The 16,824-nt window shown below is 43.4% G+C and overlaps 1 protein-coding gene across 1 annotated transcript in view; it reads left to right on the forward strand.

Moving 5' to 3' along the window:
* ABCA4 (ATP binding cassette subfamily A member 4) overlaps positions 1 to 16,824 on the forward strand; it is a 164,309-nt gene that overhangs the window by 90,115 nt on the left and 57,370 nt on the right. Inside the window, exons 27-36 of the mRNA XM_047082315.1 lie at positions 119 to 366; positions 2,742 to 2,866; positions 3,349 to 3,447; positions 4,285 to 4,471; positions 8,448 to 8,542; positions 10,019 to 10,051; positions 11,485 to 11,590; positions 11,710 to 11,784; positions 12,017 to 12,186; positions 14,104 to 14,281. Of these exons, the coding sequence (XP_046938271.1) occupies positions 119 to 366; positions 2,742 to 2,866; positions 3,349 to 3,447; positions 4,285 to 4,471; positions 8,448 to 8,542; positions 10,019 to 10,051; positions 11,485 to 11,590; positions 11,710 to 11,784; positions 12,017 to 12,186; positions 14,104 to 14,281 (1,316 nt within the window). The remainder of the gene's footprint in view (positions 1 to 118; positions 367 to 2,741; positions 2,867 to 3,348; positions 3,448 to 4,284; positions 4,472 to 8,447; positions 8,543 to 10,018; positions 10,052 to 11,484; positions 11,591 to 11,709; positions 11,785 to 12,016; positions 12,187 to 14,103; positions 14,282 to 16,824) is intronic.

Raw genomic sequence — 16,824 nt, forward strand, 5'->3', positions numbered from 1 at the left:
CTCTTGCTGATTTCAATGAAGAGAAAATGAGTTCAGTGAGAAAAAAAAACAAAATGGCATCTGGGAGCCAGACCCTGTGAGTATTTTTCTAAATTACTAATTCAGTCTTTCAAATCAGGTGGCGCTCCACAGAAAAGAGAAAACGCCAGTCTCCGACACCCTATGGAGAAGGCCAGACAGATTCCCCTGGGCTCCAATGGCTGCTCTGCAGAGCCAGCTCCTCACCCAGAGGACCACTCTTCCTCGAAGCCAGAGGAACGCAGCCGGTTCAACACAGGAGCACAGCTCATCATCCAACATATGCAGGCATTGCTGGTCAAGCGATTCCACCACACTGCTCGCAGCCACAAGGACTTCCTGGCCCAGGTACTACTTTGGGCCCTTGCCTGTGCTTGGTTGCTGGTGGCCAAGGCCTGCCTGCCCTCTGCCAGCCTTTCCATCCTCTCCTTGGCTTTCTCCTGCACAGGAGTTCAAACACAGCAATGAGCACCCTCTTTAGGTTCTATTGGCTTTCTTTGCTCTTTGCCAACCTTTATTTTGGTTCTTAGTAACATGAAGATCCTTTGTAAGCTTTTAACCTCACATAGCAGAGAAAATAAAATAATAGTGATTGTTTTTATTTTTGTTTTTAAGATTTTTGTTTTTAAGATTGTTTTTATTTTTACAGCGAAGGGTGAAGTCATATTTTCATTCATTTTTGCATTGGCCCTACATATCAAGGTCATTGGCCTCTTTTTTCTTTTTATTACTTTTTTATTAACTTTTAAATTTTAATTCCAGTGTTATTAACCTACAGTGTTCTATTTGGATCAGGTATATCATATAGAGATTCAGCAATTTTATATGTTACTCAGTGCTCATCATGACAAGTGCCCTCCTCAATCCCCGTCACCTGTTTCACCCACCTTCCACCACCTATCCCGCCTTTGGTAATCATCAGTTTGTAATCTGTAGTTAAGAGTCTGTTTCTTGGTTTGTCTCTCTTTTTTTACCCCTGTGCTCGTTAATTTTGCCTCTTTAATTCCACATATGAGTGAAATCATATGGTATTTGTCTTTCTCAGACTGATTTTACTTAGCATAATACTCTCTAGCTCCATCCATGTCATTGCAAATGGCAAGATTTCATTGTTTCTGATGGCTGAGTAATAATGCGTTGTCTACATATACCACATCTTCTTTATCCGTTCATGTAACGATGGATACTTGAGCCGCTTCCATTGTTTGGCTATTGTAAATAATGCTGCAATACACATAGGGGTGCATGGATCCTTTGAATTAGTGTTTTTGTATGTTTTGGATAAATACTCAGTAGTGTGATTACTGGATCATAAGGTAGTTCTATTTTTAACTTTTGAGGAACCTCCATACTGTTTTTCACAGTGGCTATACCAGTTTGCATTTCCACCAGCAGTGCATAAGGATTCCTTTTTCTCCACATCCTCGCCAACACTTTTGTTTCTTGTGTTTTTTGATTATAGTCATTCTGACTATATGACTGGTATGGGTGGTATCTCGTTGTAGTTTTGATTTGCATTTCCCTGATGATGAGTGATGTTGAGCATCTGTTCATGTGCCTGTTGGCCATCTGGATGTCTTCCTTGGAGAAATGTCTGTTCATGTCTTCTGCCCATTTTTTAATTGGATTATTTGGTTTTTGTGTGTTGAGTTATATCAATTCTTTATAAATTTTGAACGCCAGCCCTTTATAGGATCTGTCCTTTGCAAATATCTTCTCCCACTCCATAGGTTACCTTTTAGTTTTGTTGATTGTTTCCTTTGCTGTGCAGAAGCTTTTTATTCTGATGTAGTTTCAACAGTTTATTTTTGTTTTTATCTCCTGTGCCTCAGGAGACATATCTAGAAAAACGTTGCTATTTCTGATGTCAGAGAAAATAATAAAATAATAAAACACACAGTTTTATTAATAATAATAAAGCACAGTGCCTGTGCTCTCTTCTAGGATTTTTTGGTTTTGGGTATCACATTTAGGTCTCTTTTCCATTTTGAGCTTATTTTTGTGTATGGTATAAGAAAGTGGTCCAGTTTTCCCAACACCATTTGTTGAAGAGACTGTCTTTTTTCCATTGCTTCTTCTTTCATTCTTTGTCAAAGATTAATTGACCATATAATTGTGGGGTTATTTCTGTGTTTTCTTTTGTGTTCCATTGATCTATGTGTCTGTTTTTGTGCTGGTACCATATCGTTTCGATTACTACAGCTTTCTAATATAACTTGCAGTCTGGAATTGTGATGCCTCTAGTTCTGTTTTTCTTTTTCAAAATATCTTTGGCCACTCAGGGTTTTTTGTGGTTCCCTGCAGATTTTTGGATTGTTCATTCTAGTTCTGTGGAAAATGCTGTTGGTATTTTGATAGGGATTGCATTCAATCTATAGATTGGGCACTCCTTTTTTTCTTTTTATTTGTTATTCAGATATGGAAACTCTGGTTCACCTCTGGTTGAACATTGGCCTGCTTCAGTGCTCAGGATTGGCCTACTTCAGCCATTCTTCAGTGGCTACCAGAACATTCTGCTTACTGCTACACAGCTTGCCTTTGCACATCTTCCCTTGTAATGTTCCCCAGAAGCCTGACCTTCTTTGCCAGGGGCCTAGTTATGAGGCTACGGGATGTTTAGAACAATGAGTGTGTGTGTGTGTCTGTGTGTGTGTCTGTGTGTTGGTGTGGGAGTGTGTCTTTAACATACCACAGCCCACATTGCCATGTTTATTTTCTAACAGATTGTGCTCCCGGCCACTTTTGTGTTTTTGGCTCTGATGCTTTCCATCATCGTCCCTCCCTTTGGTGAATATCCTGCTTTGATCCTTCACCCCTGGATGTATGGGCAGCAGTACACTTTCTTCAGGTGCATAGTCTCTCTCATCCCTAAAGGTCATCATTCGCTCCCATGGGTTGTGGGGCTCCCAGGTCAGACTGCGTGGTGGACCTTCACCTTTTGACTCCCTGGGACAGCAGCTAATGTGGTAGGGGTCCTTGGACTGCCCTCCAAAAGGAAGTTAGTGTACCTGCCACTTGGAAATGGTGATTCCAAGTGGACAATCAGGACTGCCAAGAGTAAGGAAAGAGAAAGTAAAGGTTGGGTGAGTGGGTTGAACTCCACCTTTTTGAGGCACAGACATGATATGGCATCAGATCACTGGGCATGTTTGAGTAGCACACTCCCTTCTCAGAAGACCTATGACCACTCCTAGGCAGCATTCTGTGGCTTGTGTATGTGCCCGGTATGTAGCAGCCATTCAATAAACACTTGTCAAGTTGCATGTTGGCTGCTTTGTCCCTATGTCCCAGTCACGTGTCTGTCAGCTCAGCCCCTGTCATTCTGTCTAGTTTGGACCAGCCAGGCAGTGAGCAGCTTGCAGCACTTGCAGACGTCCTCCTGAACAAGCCGGGCTTTGGCAACCGCTGCCTGAAGGAAGAGTGGCTTCCGTAAGTCTTTGCGCACCCCCGTCCTACCATCACCAGCTGCCCCTCCCAGGGAGGGGGACCCTGATGGTGGGGTTCCAGGATGGCACGTTGAGAGAGGCTCCACCTCAGTGCAGCTCTCTATTACATGGGTGCTTCCATATCCCTCACTGTCCCCCAGCCTCTCTTTCGACACCCATGTGCAAGGGTGTCACCACTTCTTAGGAAGCCCCTGCATCACCGGCAGCTCTGTATTTCTATAATTCTCAATATAGAAAGTTCCATACTGAACTGACATAAGCTTCCCACTTATTTGAAAGGAATCTGAACAGAGAAAGGAAGGAGGTGGGGGATGTGCTGTTGTTTAATTGGACCAAGAGTGGCATTAATTACATAAATGGCTAACTTTCAATTATTGCTGTAAGTATAGAGAAGGGAGTTATAGAAAGCAGTTGAAACCCACCAAAAATCCAACAATTTAAATATAATTGTAACTGCTCTCATTCAGTATTTTTCAGATATAGATAAGGGCCAAAATAGACTAATTTCAAACTCTTCTTTTATTTGTTCTGTTTCTCAACAGCTAGAGGTGGCAGAAGGAAGAAAGCAGATAAAACAGTCCACAAAGTAGATAATTATTGCCCAGCCCCACACCTAGTCAATCAACAAAATTCTAGTCTTGATTTTTTTTTTTTTTGAGCAGAAACTAACCTCCCAAGAATAGAAGAAGAAAATGCATGCATGCATGGGTCTGAGGAGAAAGAGGAAAGGCTAAGGAGAGGGTTGGGCATTATCTCTCATTTTTAGGGATTTTTTTATCAGCTGGAGCTGCTTGTGAAATATTTTTTTGCCTTCCATGAGGGAGTACCCCTGTGGCAATTCAACCCCCTGGAAGACTCCGTCTGTGTCCCCAAACATCACCCACCTGTTCCAGAAGCAGAAATGGACACCAGACGACCCCTCGCCTTCCTGCAGGTGCAGCACCAGAGAGAAGCTCACCATGCTCCCTGAGTGCCCAGAGGGCGCAGGGGGGCTCCCACCCCCTCAGGTACCTTGACCCTCCATGGGAAACCAGGGGCCCCGAATCTGCCTATGACAGCAGGGATTAGGGAAAGTAATACACTGTGCCTCCTGAGTTTCTAGCCAACTAACATTTCAAACTGACAGCTGAGTGAAGAGCCAGGTGAGTCCTGGGGTCCTCTCAGAAAGGTGCCAAAAGGCTCTATCACAGCCAATTAGAGAAGTATCCAATAGCTTCATTTTCCACCAAGCACTGTCTCTTCATTCTAGTCAAAAAAACTTTAAACATTGAAAAAAATATACAAGTCATGTATGCTTGTTACAAAAAGATTAGAAAATACCATTAAGTCAGAAGAAAAAAATAATTGGAGATAGCCAATAACCTTTGCTTTTTATCCATCCAAACAGGATTATATTCAAAATGCTGTCTCAAAACCTGCCATTTTCACTTAAAACATATGTTCATGTCAATAAGTATCCACTTACATCATTGTTTTTCATGCCTGCATACTATCCCTCTGTTTCGATTTATTTTAATTTATTTAACCTCTCGTTGAACATGTGAGTTTTCAGTTTTTTCCATTATAAGCAGTGTCATAGTGTCCATTCGAATGCATATGTATTTGCACTCTTGTTAACAACCTAATTAAGAAGTTTGCCATGTGCCATGTAACTAACATGCATACACATGCATGCATATGCACACACAGACACACACAGCCACCTATGCTTTTCTCTGAGCAGCATCCTCTCTTGGGAGTTCTGAATCCCTTAATGTATCACAGTGAGTCTTTCCCAGGGGTTTTAGAGACAGTGAAAGGGGCCAGAGGAGTCTCACCCTGTGTTTAGTTGCTAATAAGCCCCACAGCTGACTTGCACAGAATTGGGCCTTGCGTGGCCCTCTCTAATGATTTACCAGTGACTGATGATTCCCCGACAATCATAGTGTAACACAGTGGGACGAGCACTGGCATTGGCATCAGAGAGCCCTGGGTTGGTTACCTGGCCTTTCTGAGCCTTAATTTCCTCACTTATAAATTAAAGGTAGCTACCTATTTGATAGCATTATGTTGAGAACTCAATGAAATAATGTAACTAAAGAAACTGTAAACTCAATTGATGACAACCTCAAGCTAACAGTGAGTAAAATAAGAGGCAGTTTGTTTCTCTCTCATCCAAAAGTTTCTGCAGGCAGTCCATGACCTTGTGTTTTGTTGCTCCTCTATGGTAAACACGCCTCAGCCTCACTGCCCAAGATGGCAGAATCTACTTCTCTGGCAGCAGAATAGAAGAAGGGATGAAGAAGAGAGGACAGTGTGCAAATACACCATCTTTTAAGAAAGATTTCCAGAAGCTACCACACTGCACTTTCTCTTGTACATGATTAACCACAACTGAACATCAAGACAGACTAGGAACTATAGTCTTTATTCTGGGTGGCCTTGTACCCAAGATAAAAGTATGTTACTATGGCCTACAGCAGAAAGTTAGAGCACATAATGGGGGACAACTGAATTTTACCATAGCGTCAGTCACAGTTGCTGGCCTATAAATGATTCTGTGTTTGTGAGCATCCTCCTTTCTCTTTTTTTATGCTAAAAGCATATGGCTTTATACTTCTCAAGCAATATGTTTTCCCTTTGAATCACAACTCAGCCACTGTAGCATCATAGAGATTCCATAGTAGGGAATCAGGGAACTTGCCCCAATTCTCTGTACCCCAAGAGAAAGCTTTGCTTCTGTTGGGATTACTGAGGGGCCCTGTGACCGTGTCCACTCAGGTATATCCAGCATCAGGACACTGAGGGTGAGACACTGGATGTCAAGTCCTTGGCTGGGAAGACAGGGAAAGAAGGCTAAGCATAGCTGCGTGAGGTTTCATTTCATCTGTGAATCCTACCTTCAAGCTGCCCGCCTAGCTTAGGAACTTTTTTTCAGTAGTTAGTCCTTGGTCCCTGGGCGGGGTGGGATTTAACAGACCACCATAGCCGAGTCTTGGGAAAAGACGAGCCAGTTCCTGTGATTTTTTTTTTTTTTTTTTGGTCACTTCTGCATTTCCTCACTATCATTAATGCTTCTCTTGGAAACAAAATTGAGTCTCTGGCATCTGCACAGGAGGTGCCCTGTGTGTGTGTGTGTGTCACATACTCATACCCACTCACCCTGTTCACTCAGACACACTCTCCTATTCAGCCTGAAATAAGGCCAAAGGGTATGGGCTTCACTCAGAGGTAGTAAATTGTACACATCAGGAAAACGGGGATGGTGATGCAGTCTTCTCTAGGGTCCCTTGCTGCCCTAACATTCTTTGAATGGTGGTAGGCCCTGAGGTGGAAGCGCTCCATCCCTAACTTCTAGAATGCACAGAGATCAAGTTGTAGGAGTATTTTATTTGACAGAATTAAAAAAAATTTTTTCTCACACATTACCAGGCACCAGCAATTGTTCCAGCCTAGGTTCTACCAGGGTAGCTTGGTCCCCTGGGTACCATTCTCAGCTTGGTGAGAATACAGGGTGATAGAGTGAAAATAGCTGGGCTGTGGAGACAGACAGCTAGAGATTGAAATCCTAGACCAATCACCTGCAAGTTCTGTAACCTGGTGCAAGTTAGCTGAGCTTTCTGGACCTCAATTTCTCGGCTGTAAATTAAAGCAACAGTTCCTCTTTCATAAGAGTATATGGATGAAGGGAGACAACATATATGGAGGATTTAATACAATGTCTGGCTCACAGTAAGCGGTCAGTAGATGGTAGTTCTCCTAGCATTTGAGGAACCAAGTGAAGAAAATGAATTAAAAGGAGTAAAATGGGAATGGGGAAGGGTGACAAAAAGTATATAAAAATATAAGGAATGGTATGTGATGGTATATGTGATGTGTTTTTAATGCCACCAAAAATCCCCTCAGCTACATCTGGGTGGTGCCCCTGACACCCCAGGCTCCTGATTGACCAGAAACTGAACAGTGTAGACCCAAATTTAAAGTAGTATTGCCACCTGGTGGCCAAACTCATGGGCTTTTTGAATCCTCTAAAGTCGAAATAAGCTTCCAGTTCTAGATATATTTTGAAGTGTATTATTACAATCTGTAAATTATAAGGCACTGCTTGACTTCTTTCATTCATGTCACAAATTTATTGTTTAAGCTACATTCCAGCTACTATTCTGAGTGCTGGGGACACCACAGAGAAAGTCCCTGCTCTCACAGAATTCATGTCCTATGGGGAGGTAACAGAGAAACAAGCAGATCAACTGGAGAGAAAATTTCAGGCAGAGATGCAGATGTGAAGATAATACAGCAGTAGGTTATGATCGAGAATGACTAGAAATATAAAATACTTCTCTGAGGAGGAAAATGTAGGTTGATACTTGAATGAGGAAGAGCTAGCCGTGTGAGGTTGTCCGGGCAGAGCAAAGAAGGCAGAAGGCACTGCCAAGTGCAAAGCGACCTCAGGAATGAGGAGTGTGCACTGGAGATGCAGGGAAGATAGGTGGGGATGGTGAGGAGAGTGGCGGCAGAGGGCCTCAGAGAGCAGGGCAGGGCCAGATCATGAGGCCGTGGCAGCCGTGGTGATGATCCTCAGAGGATCCCAGGGGTTATTTGAGTATGGAAAGCATGGAGTGGGGTATTCTGATTTATATTTTTAGAGCTCGGTCTGGCTTCTAGGGAGAAAATGGATTTTGGAAGGCCAGGGTTGAATGAGGGATACCAGTCTGGAAGTCTGTGTCGAGGTCCAGGTGAGATCTGAGTGGAGGCTTGGACTAGGGTGGCAGTCTGGAACCGGAGGAATGAGGATATTTGTTTTGGAGTTGGCTCTATCCTACCTTGAAAATGGATTGGAGAAAAGAGAGGGGCCAAAGACGACTCCCACTTTTTAGTGTGGGAATTAGGCACATGCCAGTGCTTTAGTTCGTATTTTCCCAGCAGCTGAGTCCATAAATAATTTTTGGAGAAGAACAAGCATCAGATTCCAAGGTGATTAACACAGATGTCTCATTGCCTCAGAGAATACAGCACAGCTCTGAAATTCTACAAGATCTTACAAACAGGAACATCTCTGACTTCTTGGTAAAAACATATCCTGCTCTTATACGAAGCAGGTAAGAAGAGATTCTTTCATACTTTTAATCCTGGCTTCCTGTAGAAAATATTAACTAGAGACAGAAGATAGTTTATTCTCACAATGTATCAACTATCAGGGCAGTGGAAAATTTTCTTTTCCCTGATTTGAGGGCCTCATCCAACCAAAAAAAACAATTGAGGCATATACAAGTAAAATGTAATTTAAGATTAATTTTGTTTTTTTTTTTGTTTTGTTTGATTTAAGCCAACCCGTCTTAAAGTTTAACCCATGCAGCATTAAAAGTAACATAAGAGAGCATAGAGTTTATCCAGTAATGCAGCCTCATGTTTTAACTGGTTAAGAAACAGAGACCACATTTAGAGGGAGAGTAAAGGAGAAAAGGTAGAAGAAAAGGAGAGAAGCAAGAGGGAAAGTAAGAAGCAAAGAAGAGAAAGGAAAAAATCAGACCAACACAGGAAAAAGGCAGTGCGATGGCAGTGTGTGAGTGAGCCCACAGGTTGGCCAGGTTAACTGCACATTGCTGTAAATTATCACCTCCATTGCCTTAGTATGCCAGTGAGCTCTTCCGTAAGTGCTCGCTTCTCTCAGCTCTGCAGCTCCACCCCGGGGTGAGCGGTTTCAGCAGCCCCTATCGGAGATCCACAACAGCATGCTCTAAAAAGAGGGTCAAAGGAAACCCTAATCCAGTCCCCATGTGCTCTGAAGCCTTAAAACATACTAATTTTAGTAGTGCATTCAGTTGCTTCCTCTATCAAACTCTGAACAAGGGATAAATGGACTCAGAACACACTGCTGGAGGTGGGAGCTGCTGCTGAGAGGGCAGTGCAAAGCCAGCAGTTAGCAAAATGAAAAATGCCATCCAAGCACAAAAATTAAGAGCAGAGTGCATAGAATTTATTCAATACTATAATAAACAGCAACCACCCAAACTTTGTTCTCAGCAACAAATTTTTGCAATATGGAATTTGGGATTTTGTGCTTGATGACCATGATAGTTTCTGGGCCTAAACTATGAGGTCTAGAATTGGCATCTGCTCATTTCTTGTCTTATAATTTTACCCCTGATTGGCTGGAATTCAGTCCTTAACTTTGGGCTTAGACTAAGTCAGAACTTTTCCCAAGTGTGCAGGTAATTATTAGAGTCTTATTTATGCAGGATGGAAGATGGGAGGGCTGCAGTCTTCACTCTGAACTGGTATAGTGGTCCATATTTTCTGGGTCCAGATGGTCTGACAAATGACCTGACCACAGGGCCACCCAGAGGGCCCAGCATGCGGGATGTGACTTGGAGAGCCAATGGTGGAGTATGGTCCTTCCTCTGCATGTATATTTGGGTTCAGCCCCTGGGCCTGGAGGCTTCCACACTGTTTGGATATCAGGAAATGCAAAACTGCCCTGGAGGACTGAGCTGCCCCAATGAGTGTTTAGGAAGGAAAGTTAACACTACTGCCTTACTTATGGTATTCATCGTATGATTTGTTTTGGCTTTCAGCTTAAAGAGCAAATTCTGGGTCAATGAACAGAGGTAAGAAACTATTTTTGTAAGAAATTAAAATCTCATATCCCTCTAAAATAATTGCACATAAAAAAAAGCCACACCTCAAAGCCATGTGGGCTGCTCTGTATGTACTCAGGAGTTCACAAGACACGTCCTGAAGGATATGTAGCTCTGACAGAACGTGCTCAGCAGTTGATCTCGGAGGATCTATATGGGAGGTGGTATTTCCTGAGGAGGAGTTCCAGAGCATTCTCACTTGGAGAGGGTTCTAAAACTTCACAAGGATAACAGTGTAGAAGGCTGCAGTGAGAGGACTCATAACCTAAGCCCTGCCACTCTGGCACATCCCTTTCGAACCTCAGGGAGTCTGGCCCAGGCCCAGACTCACCCTGTTCCTGGGACATTCTGGAAGCTCAAATGGTTTCAGAGGTTTGGAGGATCATCCAGGGATATTCTAAGAATGAGCTGTCCTCCCGGGGTCCCTCAGGAATAGGACCTCTACAATGAAAGCAGAGCTGATGTTGACTTGATTTCCTGGGTAGAGTCTGGACCACGAAAGGGAAATCCCCCTAGAGGGAAGTGTGGGGCCTCAGTTGAAGCAGAAATATTGGGGGGGGGGGGTGCAGTTTAAATCCCTGAGAAATAAAGTTCCCCTCTTCTGCCTTGCCTAAGCAGCACATTAATTTTATCCTGTCTGGGAGTTTGGCTTTTATCCTGCCACTGAAGGGCTTTAAACCAGAGAGCGACAGGCTCAGATCAGTGTTTGAGAATGATCACTTGAGACTTCCAAGCACTGTGGAAGATCGGTTAGAGCAGGAGAGCCAATGCTAGGACCCCAATTATGGGGCTAAAGGCAGAGAGGATGGTGAGGGGCTGCCGGAGGCAGGCTGGGGTTGAGAGGCACGGACAGAGAGGCCCAGCGGGACTGATCCTGACCAGATGAAGGTGAGCCCACTGCTGCCAGAAGTGCCTGCAAAGCACAGAAGTGGACCCATAAAGGAATCATTGGTTGGAGTGTAAGGAGAGTCAGGGAAGACTTCAAAGAGAAGATGACGTATAACAGATGAGTTGGAGTTGGCCAGTTGCTCAAAAGAGGGAAAGGTACTCCCAGGAAGCTAGCAGCCCCGCAGAGGCAGAGTCACTAAGGCAGCCTGGACCATCAGGGGCTCTGGAAGTGATTTGATGTGGCTGGAATATGCCACTTGAGGGAAGGCATGAGGAGGGGCTGAGTTGGAGAGGTAGGCAGAGACCAAGCTCAGTAAAGATTAGGATTTATCCCGGAGGCAACATGGAAGTGTTAATAGTAGGTTTGTAAAGTGGAGCCATGTTGTTCCCTGGTCCAGAAAATCCCCCTCAAAGTACACATTTCCCTTCAGAACCTGAGAGAGTTACTGACAAGTAGGAAGCAGCACAAGCACAGTTCATGGCACTGACTTGAGGACTTCTTGTTCCCTTGTCAGGTACGGAGGAATTTCCATCGGAGGAAAGCTCCCGGTTCTTCCCATCACTGGGGAAGCGCTCGTTGGATTTTTAAGCCACCTTGGCCAGATAATGAATGTGAGCGGGGTATGTAAACAGACTGAAGATTTGAATAGAACTTTTGACATGCTGGTTATCATGAAACAAATGATCATGAGGGCTAAGCAGGGAAGAAACCCTTGTGCTTGTTCATTATGGTTTTCTAGGGCCCCATCACCAGAGAGGCCTCTAAAGAAATGCCTGCTTTCCTGAAACATCTAGAAACTGAAGACAACATTAAGGTATGGGCCCTATATAATCTGCCCTAGAGCTAAAAATTCGCATAAACTAGTTATTTTAGTTTTGTTTTCCCAGCTTAATTAAATTCCATCCCTTCTCCTGTTGAAATCTAGCATGGAATGTCTTCCAGCTGCCAAACCCTTCTTCCTCCTTACATTCTTTTTCCTGCAGCTCATTTTTTTCTCTAAACAGCTGTAGCACCACCTAACAAAGCCTATTATCTCTGTCCCATAGGTATGGTTTAACAACAAAGGTTGGCATGCCCTGGTGAGCTTTCTCAATGTGGCTCATAACGCCATCTTACGGGCCAGCCTGCACAAGGACAAGAACCCTGAGGAGTATGGCATCACCGTCATAAGCCAGCCCCTGAACCTGACCAAGGAGCAGCTCTCAGAGATCACAGTGTAAGCCACCTTGGCCCCCAACCTCACAGCTTGCTTGTCACCCTCTCCATTCTTTGGACACCCCAAGAGGGGTCTCACTAACATGAGCTGCTGGGCTGGATGGCAAGGTTGTTAAATCAGGCACACATGAACATGAGACTTTCAAACGCCTTGTGTACCAAACTGTTTGGCCATTCTTCCTCTTAGTGTTTATTTGGAAAGTAAGCATGTATATAGTTCTCTTCCCTTTCAGGTCTTGATAACAAGTTGCTCCTGGAGCTTACACAAATATTCTCCTTTCCAGTATGCAAAGTGACTGCCAGGAACTGGGAAAGTTGAGTCAGTCTTTAATCTCCCCAGAAGTAATCATCTTAGATTCTGGTAATATCCCTCAGATGACCAGGTTTTCAAGATATCAATAGATCTTTGCCTTCCTCAAGCTTAGGTTCTTACTGCACATTTTCTGGCAGTAAAAAACAATAATCTTGTGCAATTTTGTAGTATATGTGCTCCATTTGAGGCCTGTTTTTGGTGGGTATGCCTTTGTTAGTGCAGAATTCTTCTGGTAGGCTGTGAGGGTCCACGTTTTCCTATCCCAGTATATTGCCCTTAATACTGGGCCCTGAACATGTCAAATGTCATCAGCTAAAACTTGGGCCCTGGTCCCTTCTGGCCTTCCTCTGGATACCCTCTGAGGCCCTAAACTAAGGAAGAATAGTCTATCCTACACCAGTTCTCACTCAGTCCAAGTTTCTATGTCTTCTGCTAAGCCTCTTGAATCTGAAATAAGAAATAGGAATCTTCTGAGGTTATAAAAGTAGTATATGAAATAGTATATGTTCATTAAATAAAGTTTATAGAATAGGGTTTTTTAAATTTATTTAATGTTTTCATTTAGTTTTGAGACAGAGAGAGACAGAGCATGAGCAGGGGAGGGGCAGAGAGAGAGGAAGACACAGAATCCGAAACAGGCTCCAGGCCCTGAGCTGTGAGCACAGAGCCCGATGCAGGGCTCGAACTCACAGACCGTGAGATCATGACCTGAGCCGAAGTCAGATGCTTAACTGACTGAGCCACCCAGGCGCCCCTAGAATTTTATTTTTTATTTATTTTTTTATATGTCAGTTTATAGAATAGGGTTTTAAAAACTTACTTGCTGTAACCCTACACAGTTTTTGCCTCTAAACATTTTTGTGTGTTTTCTCAGTTATTTATTCTGTTTTTACTATATGTATGGATCATGTTCTTTGTAGTTTTATCAGGGCAGCACAAAAAGCGCTCCTTTCTCTGTGAGGGCACTGCCCCACACCAGGGTCATAGTTTGTATGTGAAGCTCAGGCTGGACTTCAGCCCACACCTGCCCCCTTAGCCACATGCTTTCTCTTCAATCCAGGGAAGGGTGAATAGAGCCAAGCTTCTATGTAACTGGCCTGTACTCTTTTCACCTAAATTTACATTATGAACATTTCTCCATGTTGTGATATGTTTCTTGAAAACGTGACTTAACAAGATTTCACACACCCTATTGCTCTACATAGAAAATTCAAGTTATCTATTGACAAATTATGAGAACTAATGAGAACATTATAGTATATGAGATTAATATAAGAATCCATTTCTATATACCATCTACAGATAATTAGAAAACATAATAAAATTTGTTTAGATTATCATATTAACATGGAAAATATTCAATGTTCACATTAATATTAGTATTCAGTTGTAACGTGGAACAGGAAGCCACAGATACCCATTTAACCTTGACCCAGTTTGAGTAGCACAATTGAGTGAAGCGACAAGCTTCCAGCCACTGAAGGGGATTCTGGAGGCTGCTACCTGGAGATGGGTGAGGACTTCCCAGAGTCTAACTTTGTCTTTCTCCTGCATTTGCTCCTCCTTCTTTACCTCTGTCTCCCCTTGTCTCTCGTCCTGCTGCAGGCTGACTACTTCGGTAGATGCTGTGGTTGCCATCTGTGTGATTTTCGCCATGTCCTTCATCCCAGCCAGCTTTGTCCTTTATTTGATCCAGGAGAGGGTAAACAAAGCCAAGCACCTCCAGTTTATCAGCGGAGTGAGCCCCATAACCTACTGGCTGACCAACTTCCTCTGGGACATTGTAAGTGTCAGATCATGGCACCTCCCTTGCCTCCAAGGCCCAAGGTGGCGGGTGTTTGCTCTGACTGAGGGGACATGGCAGGGTGGGGCTCTCATACTGTCAGGGCTACAGGAGGTGCTGTGCCGAGGGCCTTGTGTGTTCACGGTCTCTTTGAAAGGCACAGAATTAGAAGCCCTGAGCTGGGGAAGGATGTGGGGCTCAGCTTAACAACTGCTGAGTGAGGGCACCAAGGGGCCTTCTGACCCACTGAATAATCATTGCACTGCAGGCATGAGGCTGGCCTTCTGGACATAATCTGGAGCTGAAGAGGTAATATCAAGAGGTCCTTCATCCTACATTCTCTTCTTACATCCTGACCTACCCCTAAAAGGGGGAGGATGGAACTTCCCTTGTGGTAGAATCACCAAATAAATATAGGACATCAGTTAATTTTAAATTTCAGATAAAACAATGATTTTAGTATGAGTATATCCCACTCACCCCCCCAAATATTGCATAGAACAGACTTACACTAAAAAAAAAGTATTGGTTGTTTATCTGAAATTCAAATTTAAATGAGCATCCTATATTTCTATTGGCTAAATCTGGCAACCCTACCCAGTGGCCTTACTTTGTTTCCCCCATTAAATCCAATTAGCCACCACTTTAGGGAACATAAAGAAAAAATTATTTATCAAGTCAACAGCAGACTACCACCTCTCTGACAACCAAGGTTGTTGGGAGCAGGAAGAAGTCAGGGTGGGTTAATTTATGACAGGCCACAGGATCAAAATAAATTGGTAGCAAAGGCTTAGTTATATTGTAGCAGGGATCATTATGATACCAGCTCATGTTTTCTGGGGACTGTGGGTGGGTAACAAGATCCTTTATTTTATCCCAGTATTCTAAGACTAACGTGAGTGTCTACTTCATGTTATGATAAGATATATCATGGTGGAGGCCAACACAAACAACTTTTTTCACTGTGTTTTTTTGTTTTTTTTGTTTTTTTGTTTTTTTTTTTTTAAATTTTTTCTTCAATGTTTATTTATTTTTGGGACAGAGAGAGACAGAGCATGAACGGGGGAGGGGCAGAGAGAGAGGGAGACACAGAATCGGAAACAGGCTCCAGGCTCCGAGCCATCAGCCCAGAGCCCGACGCGGGGCTCGAACCCACGGACGCGAGATCGTGACCTGGCTGAAGCCGGACGCTTAACCGACTGCGCCACCCAGGCGCCCCATCACTGTGGTTTTTAATAATTATGATAAATACTGGGGTTTATAAAGACATGATTTCTTTTCTCTTACTCAGCTTCCTAAACACATTCATCACTTAACATTACAAAACCAGAAATCCATCAGTAGCAGCTAAGTTCTTTCCTCTCTGTCCTGTCTACCTGAGAAAACACTGAATGCATGGGGAGGAATCAGAACCTGCAAGCCTCGCTTTGGATGAGAACATCACGTGTAGCCACCCACATTGGCCCTGTGCTTTAAACATGAAAGGAGCTAGGCTTGCCTGCATTGAAAAGCTATTCAAGTCCTGGTCTTTGCATTCTACTTTTTTTAAAGACAAGGATTATAAAATTTATACTTCAGGCTAACCCATGTGTTTGCCTATCTATAGAGATCTCTGGGCCAAAGGAGAAATTTGTGGATGGAAGGGTAGAGTGGGTATCTCGATGGGAGGTGATATTAGCAAAGTAGACATTTGGCAGGCCAATGAAGAGTTAGAAGATGGTGAATATGATGCTATCATGCTTCTGAGACTCTAGAATTTTAAGACTGGCCTGGAATCTGAACTGTAGGATCTACAGTGTTGGAGCTTAGCACCCTCACTAACCAGTGGCAAAAAGATAACATATGCCTGAGGGTCATTGTTGAATGAATGAGTGAATGAATGAATGAATGAATGAATAAACACTTATTGTTTATATCATTCACTCAGCACAGATAGGATATTTTAAGTTATTTTTTTAATGTTTATTTTTGAGAGAGAGAGCACATGCGCGAGTGCAAGTGGGGGAGGGACAGAGAGAGCAAGCTCTGTCTGAAGCAAGCTGCAGGCTCTGAGCTGTCAGCACAGAGCCCGACACGCGGGGCTGGAATCCATGAATCGTGAGATCATGACCTGAGCTGAAGTTTGACACTTAACTGACTGAGCCACCCAGGCAGCCCTAAGTTATTTTTTATATGTCATCTGTTTTTCTTTCAATTTTGAAACAATCACAAAATTGTTATAAAAATAGTTCAACACTTTTTTTCTAAGCCATTTGAGGGTAACTTCCCAACAGGATGCTTTTCACACACACACACACACACATACACCTCGTACCTCCAGTGTCTACCTCCTATAAATGAGGACACACCCAATACAGTCACAACATAACTGTCAACATCAGGACACTAGCACTGGTGGGTCACCTCCATCTTGTCCTCAGACCCCACTCAAATTTCATTAATTGCCCCAATAATGTCTTTTCTAGAAAAGAGTCTAGCTCTGAGTCACTGCATTTTGTTGTCCTCTCTCTTCACTCTCCTTCAATTTGGAATGGTTCTTCAGT

The sequence above is a fragment of the Lynx rufus genome, unplaced genomic scaffold, assembly GCF_022079265.1.
Source record: "Lynx rufus isolate CCGP_SWC_20201006 ecotype Redwood Valley unplaced genomic scaffold, mLynRuf1.p SCAF_2, whole genome shotgun sequence".
Lineage (NCBI taxonomy): Eukaryota > Metazoa > Chordata > Mammalia > Carnivora > Felidae > Lynx > Lynx rufus.